The 7,696-nt window shown below is 51.6% G+C and overlaps 1 protein-coding gene across 1 annotated transcript; it reads right to left on the reverse strand.

Annotated features, from left to right (window-relative positions):
• Nucleotides 1-5,326: 5,326 nt before the first annotated feature.
• LOC119317013 (negative regulator of systemic acquired resistance SNI1-like) lies at nucleotides 5,327-7,688 on the reverse strand. The gene is made up of 4 exons (XM_037591400.1): nucleotides 6,649-7,688; nucleotides 6,198-6,260; nucleotides 5,990-6,079; nucleotides 5,327-5,607 (listed from the first exon to the last, which is right to left on the reverse strand). Exons 1-4 carry the CDS (start codon nucleotides 6,736-6,738, stop codon nucleotides 5,527-5,529), a joined length of 324 nt encoding a protein of 107 aa, XP_037447297.1. The 5' UTR covers nucleotides 6,739-7,688; the 3' UTR covers nucleotides 5,327-5,526.
• Nucleotides 7,689-7,696: the final 8 nt, after the last annotated feature.

The following is a 7,696-nucleotide window of genomic DNA, read 5'->3' on the forward strand; positions in this document are numbered from 1 at the left end:
CCGCATACTACTCTACATGGTATCAGTTACCAGCCTTCTCTAGACACCTACTTCCGCTGCCCTCTGCCCGCGGCCATGGCGCATCCTCCGCCACCGCCGCCGCCGCCTCCTCCTCCACCCCCGTCTACTCGCGGCGGTGCTCCGAGCCCGATCCGCACCATGCCCCTTCTCACACCCGATGCACTTGCCCAGGGTGCGCTACTCACTCGCCACGACACCGAGGCGAGCTCCTCCGCCGCACCGCCAAACCAATCGCCGCTCGCCGGTGTCTTCATCAACCAGCCCGTCCCCATCGTGCTCAGCCTCAACCTGGCGTACGCTCTTCGAAGTTCAGTTCCAGAAGTCCGGCGTCACCGACCACCTCACCGGCTCCCCGCGCCGCCCTGACGCCGCTTGGCTCCAGGACGACGCTCACGTCCTCTCCTGGCTCTACAATCGGGTGAGCCCGGAGATCTTCGGCCTGGTGCACCGGCGCGGCGCCACCGCCGCCGAAGTCTGGGACGCCATCTGCTCCATCTTCCTGGAGAACCGCGAGCACCAGCTTGTCCTGCTCGCCACCGAGTTTCGCCGCATCGACCAAGGCTCGTCCTCCATCCTTTCCTACTTCGCCCGCCTCAAGGACTGTGCTGACCGGCTGGCGGACCTCGGCGAACACGTCGGTGACCGCGACCAGGTCCTTAACATGATCCGTGGTCTCCATCCTCGCTTTCGCTATGATGTGCCCATCCTGACCATGCAGACACCCTTTCCCACCTTCCTGCGCTGCCGCGCCTTCCTCCTTCTGGAGGAGAGCCGCCAAGCTGACGAGGCCCCCCACGACATCGCGCTACACGCCGGGCGCGCCGCACAGAACCCAGGCGGGGGCAGCGACCACAACAACCGCTCCGGCGGGGGCGGCCGCGGCAGAGGAAAGGGCAGGGGCTCTGGCGGGGGCTTGACGTCTGCACCGCGCCCGCCAGCGCCTACTCCAGCACCCTGGACGGGCATGGTCCACGCATGGCCCATGCCCTGGCGCCCCCATGCCCCCGGTGCGGGCATCCTCGAGCCCTGCCCCGGTGGTCCAACGCCTTTCGCCGGCGTCGCCGCACAGTACGGCGCAGCTCCCCCACCTGCATCGGCTCCCCCGACGCACTGGCAGATGGGTGCGGTCCCTCCACATCCTATCTACGGCATCAACCACGGTGCGCCTGCCGCTGCCCCACAGTCGGCCTGGGATCAGGCCGCTCTTGTTCAGGCGCTCAACGCCATGAGCATGCAGCAAGGGCAGGCGCCGCCGAACTCCGGCGGGGACTGGGTGCTGGACTCTGGCGTGACCTCACACATGGCTTCCTCCTCTAGTATGCTCTCCTCATCTCGCCCTAGTTTCTCTCCTGATATCGTAGTTGGTGATGGATCAACCTTAGCAGTCACACACATCGGCCAACACACCATTCCCACTTCATCTTATCCTCTCTCTCTCCGCAACATTCTTATCTCTCCTCACTTAATCAAGAATCTCATTTCTGTTAAAGCCCTTGCACGCGATAACCCAGTTAATGTAGAATTTGATGACTGTGGTTTTTCTTTCAAGGATCGAAGAACGAAGGCGGTGATCCTCCGCTCTGACTCGCCGGACGAGCTCTACCCACTCCACCCATCGCACCCGTCTCAAGCGCCCCACGCTTTCACTGCAGTCACCCGTGACACATGGCATCGTCGTCTCGGCCATCTTGGTGATGATGGTCTAGACTCCACTCTTCGCCGCGCCTCCATCACCGCTCCCCGCTCCGCCGGCGACGTCTGCACCGCTTGCCAACTAGGAAAAAGCCATCGTTTACCTTTTAGTTCTTCAGATCATGTCTCTTACTTTCCATTTCAGCTTATCCATTGTGATGTATGGACCTCGCCAGTACTTAGCTTGTCCGGTTTTCAGTACTACTTAGTCATTGTCGATGATTACAATCATTTCATGTGGACGTTTCCCCTTAAACTGAAATCTGATGTGTTCCCCACATTGCGTGCGTTTGTTCACATGGTTTGCACTCACTTCAACCTTCCTGTACTCACCGTTCAAACCGATAACGGGCGTGAGTTTGAAAACTTCGCCGCCCGTCAGTTCTTCTCTTCGCTTGGTATAGTACTGCGCATGTCGTGCCCATACACATCACCACAAAATGGGCGCGCTGAACGTGCTCTCCGCACCCTTAATGACATCACACGATCCCTTCTCATCCATGCTTCCATGCCCTACTCCTACTGGGCCGAAGCACTCCAAACCGCCACCTTCCTGCTCAACCGCCGACCGTGTCGCCCGCGCCACCAGCACACGCCATTCTTCCTGTTGTACGGGGTACATCCCGACTACTCTGCCATGCGCGTATTTGGCTGCCGCTGCTTTCCCAACATCACGGCCACATCACCTCACAAACTGGCCCCCCGATCAGTCCCATGTGTTTTCCTTGGCTACTCCCAAGATCACAAGGGCTATCGATGCTTCAACCCTGCGACCGGCCGCGTCCTCATCTCTAGACATGTTGTGTTCGACGAGTCCAGCTTCCCTTTCCAACACAAACGCGCCACGCCTGACCAGGACTCCCACCCTGACCTAACCGAGCTCCTACCACCACTTCCCGTCCCACGCCGAGCCCGCACGAACCCCAGTGCGCAAAACCCTACGCCTCTCGTCGCCGCCCAAAACCCTACCACCCCTCCCATCGCCGGTTCCACATGCGATAACCCATCATCGCCGCTTCCACCCTCACCAACATCTGCACCCGCCTCGCCCACGACAGATCATCCCTCCCCCCTCCCTACGACCACTCCAGCCACTCCTAATACCGTTCCCCACCCTCCTCAACACACGGTCCCCATCGCTCCCACGCACACAATGATCACACGCGCCCAGGCGGGAAAGTTCTTCCCAAACCCTAAATATCACCAAAATCTACACACCACCGTCGCTTCCTCGATCTCTCCCATACCCAAATCCGTGCGTACTGCTTTGCGCGATCCAAACTGGCTAACTGCGATGCAGGATGAATACTCGGCGTTGATGCAGAACCAAACGTGGAGCCTTGTTCCCCGTCCTCCTGGAGCAAACATTGTGTCTGGCAAATGGCTTTTTCGGCACAAGTTGGAGTCTCGAACGCTACAAGGCCAGATGGGTGGTGCGCGGCTTCTCACAGCGACCGGGCGTCGACTTCGACGAGACCTTCTCGCCCGTGGTCAAGGCGGCCACGATCCGTGCCGTCCTCACGGTGGCAGCCTCGCGGGGGTGGCCCGTTCACCAAATGGACGTGAAGAACGCGTTTCTTCATGGCCACCTCTCCGAGCGCGTGTACTGCCAACAACCGGTTGGCTTCGTCGACGCGTCCCACCCCGACCACGTCTGCCTCCTCGACAAGTCACTCTACGGCCTCAAGCAAGCGCCGCGCGCCAGGTTCGCCAGGTTCGCCGCGTTCGTCCGCACCCTCGGCTTCCTCGACTCGCGCTCGGATTCGTCCCTGTTCATGCTCCACAACGACAGTGGGACGGCCTACCTTCTCCTCTACGTCGACGACATTATACTCGCCGCGTCGTCGCCAGCTCTCCTTCGACGCCTCCAGCAGCAGCTCTCGGCGGAGTTCTCCATGAAGGATCTCGACGCACTCCACTATTTTCTAGGCATCGCAGTCACCAGGAACGACGCCGGCTTCTTCCTCTCGCAGCGCTCCTACGTCGAGGACCTGCTGGACCGTGCCAATATGGTGGACTGCAAGCTAGTCTCCACGCCGGTCGACACGCACTCGAAGCTGTCTGCCATGGACGGTGCGCCGGTGCCTGACGCCTCCGAGTACCGCAGCCTGGTCAGTGCGCTCCAGTACTTGACGATGACGCGCCCGGACATCGCCTACGCCGTTCACCAGTGCTGCCTCGTCATGCATGATCCACGCGCAGCTCATCTCACTCTGGTGAAGCGCATTCTGCGCTACCTTCGCGGCTCGACGGACCTCGGTCTCCACATCCACCGCTCCACCAACCTCGACCTCGTGGCGTACTCTGATGCCGACTGGGCCGGGTGCCCCGACACACAGAGGTCCACCTCCGGCTACGCGGTGTTCCTCGGCGATGCACTTGTGTCCTGGTCGAGCAAGCGCCAAGCCACGGTCTCCCGTTCGAGCGCGGAAGCCGAATACCGCGCCGTCGCCAACGTCGTGGCCGAGTGCTGCTGGCTCCGACAACTCCTCGGCGAGCTCCACGTCCCTCTCCCCAAGGCAACCGTGGTGTTCTGCGACAACATCTCCTCTGTCTATATGGCGGCGAACCCCGTTCACCATCGGCGCACGAAACATATCAAGTTGGACATCCACTTCATCCGGGAGAAGGTTGCCCTCGGCGAGTTTCGTGTTTTGCACGTCCCGACCACGCAGCAGTTCGCGGATGTGCTCATCAAAGGGCTGCCTTCACCAGCCTTTTACGGCTTCCGATCCAGCTTGTGCATCCGGCCACCAGATGCTGCAGCTGCGACGGGGTGTTGACAGTTGCATGGCGATCCCATGCACGTACGTGCTCACCCACGTACATGCACACGATCTGCCCCCCACTGCGCACGTCGCCCACTCTCTCCTCTCTTCTCGAGCGCCATTGCGCCTCTGTACATTGTACCATATATATTGCTGCCGATGGAATGAGAGCACCTAAGGTGCATTTTCTCTCCCGCATACTACTCTACAATCTTTATTAGGTATCATTTACTTTGGCGGTTCTCAAAATGAAAGAATAGTAAGAAATGAGAGGGATTTTTTGGAATAGCAAGAGTTTTAGGGACCTGGCTAAACAGTCACGTTTCAGACTTAGTTTTTTTTTGCGGGGACCTGGCTAAACATAGTCACGTTTCAGACTTAGTTAAAGAACACAAACTTTTTTGTTGCCATTTTGGAGACAACAAGCAGGATTTTTCTCCAGAAGCACAAGAGAAAGGATCGTTTAGCACGATGGGAATTCTTTCTGTACCCCTAAAGACCAGGGTGGCCTCAGGATTCATAAATTACTAGTAAAAAATTATGTACTTATGAGTAAATGGTTGTTTAAGCTGCTAAGCAAGGATGAAATTTAGCAGTCACTCCTATGAAGTAAGTATTTGGGGCAAAAATCACTCATGGCGATTAAAGCCAAACCAATGGACTCTCACTTTTGGAAGGGCCTCATGAAAGTTAAGGATAAATTTGTTCAGTTTGGATCATTTAGTGTGGGGAATGGCAAATCTATTAGATTCTGGGAGGATAAGTGGATCAGGGGTAGGCCTCTTTCGGTGGTTTAACCTAGACTCATCCATCCAGTCAACTTGAACTGATCTGTTAAATGACATGGTAGTGACATGGTAGTGACATGGTACTGATGTGCGTACATGTGGCATCTGCGTCAACTGAAACCACCTGTGATTGAAAAATGGACAGGATAGTTCAAGTCGCAACTCAGACAGTTGAGTTTGTGACTTAAAAGTGGACATTCATGGGAGTTTAAGTTTGAGAAGTGGACTTTTCCAATATTCTCTGGAGTTAGAGACCATCAGGGATTTACCTTAAGCCCATTATTAGCACCTGTGTCATTCGATGCTTCAACCATAGCTTCGGTCAACAAAGAAAATCTCTAAAGAAGGGTAAAACTGAATCAGATACTTCCTGACACAGAAAAATGAGGAAGCCAAATACTATGATAATAAGTATTGCAAAATAGTCTTTAACATCCAAAAGACAGTTCCTAATTCCCACTTAAAATATTTACCAACATATAATACAACAGTAAAAAGTAGTCTTCAAGGAACTCAAGTAATCAAGTGGCTAGGAAGAAAACCTGTAAAGGCATAATGTAGGCTAAAATACCCAGGCCCCAAGAACATACAGTGAGGATATGCTTCTTGGTCCAATAAGAGCAGGAAACTCAAGACGAATATGATCATAAGCAGGAAAACAGAATTTGCAAATATGAATACAGCATAAGAAAATAATGTAGCACACTAATACCAGCTTACCAAAGAATCAAAGAGGTGATCTGAGCGACTGGTGTTTCTCCCAAGCTCACCAGAAGCTACATTGTTGCCAAGGAGAAATGGTGACCATGACTGGAAAATGGGAAATTAGTTATGCATGTTAGATTTTTAAATTCAATATAGAAGTATAAAACATACAACAGTACATAGTTTGTTGAAAAAACATCTAATACATTATGTCACCCTTTACCTCTTTAACTATAACTAGAGTTGGATGGGAACCAGAATTTGTCAAATATACTCTTGGATATTGCTGCAAGTTAACATCAAAAGCACACAAAATGAGATGAGCCATGAAATGACAATATACTAACTTAACAGCATATAGGTTTTTACATGTTACAGTTTAGTGGTATATCAGTGTAGTATAGTAATGATAAAATGGAGCTCCCCTAAACCACAAAAGGAGCACTGCTTGGGTAGTTAAGTGAATATTAGTCATGCTACACAACAAAAAGAAACATTGCCGAATCAGTGGCTTTTCTCTGCTAACGGATATGAATGAGAATGGCTAACATAGCAGGCCAGAATCTATCTCCCCATTGTCAAAAGTACCATGATAGACAAATGGAGGGACAAGGGGCATGTCAACTCGCACGAAGGTGGCAGAAAGAGAGAGAAAGGGGTAGAGAACATTTCACCTTGCCCAGCTCCATTAAGAGATGGAAACTTGCAATGGTTAGCTCCAAAGAGCTGCTGCTTTGAAAGATCTGAAAGACAGCATCGTACATTCTCCTTCCAGAAGTAAAAGATTTACATAAATAATTCCCATGTCAAACTCAGCAAATACTTCTCACATAAGATTACACGAAATATTCATTCAGTGGAAGAGTGGAATAAGAATGTTTGTAACATACTTGCACATTCACATATGTACTTGATTGGTAGATGCTTTGTTTGCTTGTTACTATGGTCTATGGGTTTCAATACCAAAAGTTGAACGAGTGCTTTCCCGTTCAAAGATCATTAAGACAAGGCTAGGGGGCATGATGGAAGATGACTTTCTTGCCACTAGAATGCTACTGCCTCATTTCCGGTCTATAAGGCTTGTGCGTATCCCTTGATTTATAATTTGACCAACATAAGATGAATTATATAGTCTAAAATTAATACCATTAGAAAGTATACGATTTGAAGTTTCTAATGATATATTTTTTACGATATAACTTGTATTACGTTGGTCCATTTGTCAACCTAGAGATACACGCAAGCCTTATAACCGGAAAGGAGGTAGCAGTACTCATAGAAGGTGAAACTGCAGTGCATCACAATTACGAAGATACCAGATTATATGTTTGAAGAAAGAGGAGCAACACTTTAGTCTTCCTTCATGTTCAGGCGTATTTATTTTGGTGTTACTCCGATATGATATTGACACAGATGTGAACACAATCACTCAATACTTCTGTAATAATAAATTGTGGCATGACTTCCCTATTAGTTTGGTACATTGTAATATTGGGATGTACTGAACTTACTGCCCCCCTTTCATTTTGTATCCCACCCATTCGTTGAACAACAATCTACTAATTTGAGCAAGCTAAAAAAATACTGCTCCTCCTCTTGAAACTGAAATGAACAATAAGAAGACGGAAACATGTGCAGATGCAGTATTATATGACTGAACTGGGAAAAATAGAAGCATATACACATATGTCACTATCATGATGCGGAAATGGAATCAGAATA

This window comes from Triticum dicoccoides, chromosome 6A, assembly GCF_002162155.2.
Source record: "Triticum dicoccoides isolate Atlit2015 ecotype Zavitan chromosome 6A, WEW_v2.0, whole genome shotgun sequence".
In the NCBI taxonomy this organism is placed as follows: domain Eukaryota; kingdom Viridiplantae; phylum Streptophyta; class Magnoliopsida; order Poales; family Poaceae; genus Triticum; species Triticum dicoccoides.

Bases quoted from the DNA above. Each gene is read 5' to 3' on its own strand.
- LOC119317013 (XM_037591400.1), bottom strand. From the start codon at position 6,738: ATGTACGATGCTGTCTTTCAGATCTTTCAAAGCAGCAGCTCTTTGGAG. The intron at 6,080-6,197 runs GTAAAGGGTGAC...CCCATTTTCCAG, and splicing joins CTCTAGTTATAGTTAAAGAG to TCATGGTCACCATTTCTCCT. The intron at 5,608-5,989 runs GTAAGCTGGTAT...ACCCTTCTTTAG, and splicing joins ATCACCTCTTTGATTCTTTG to AGATTTTCTTTGTTGACCGA.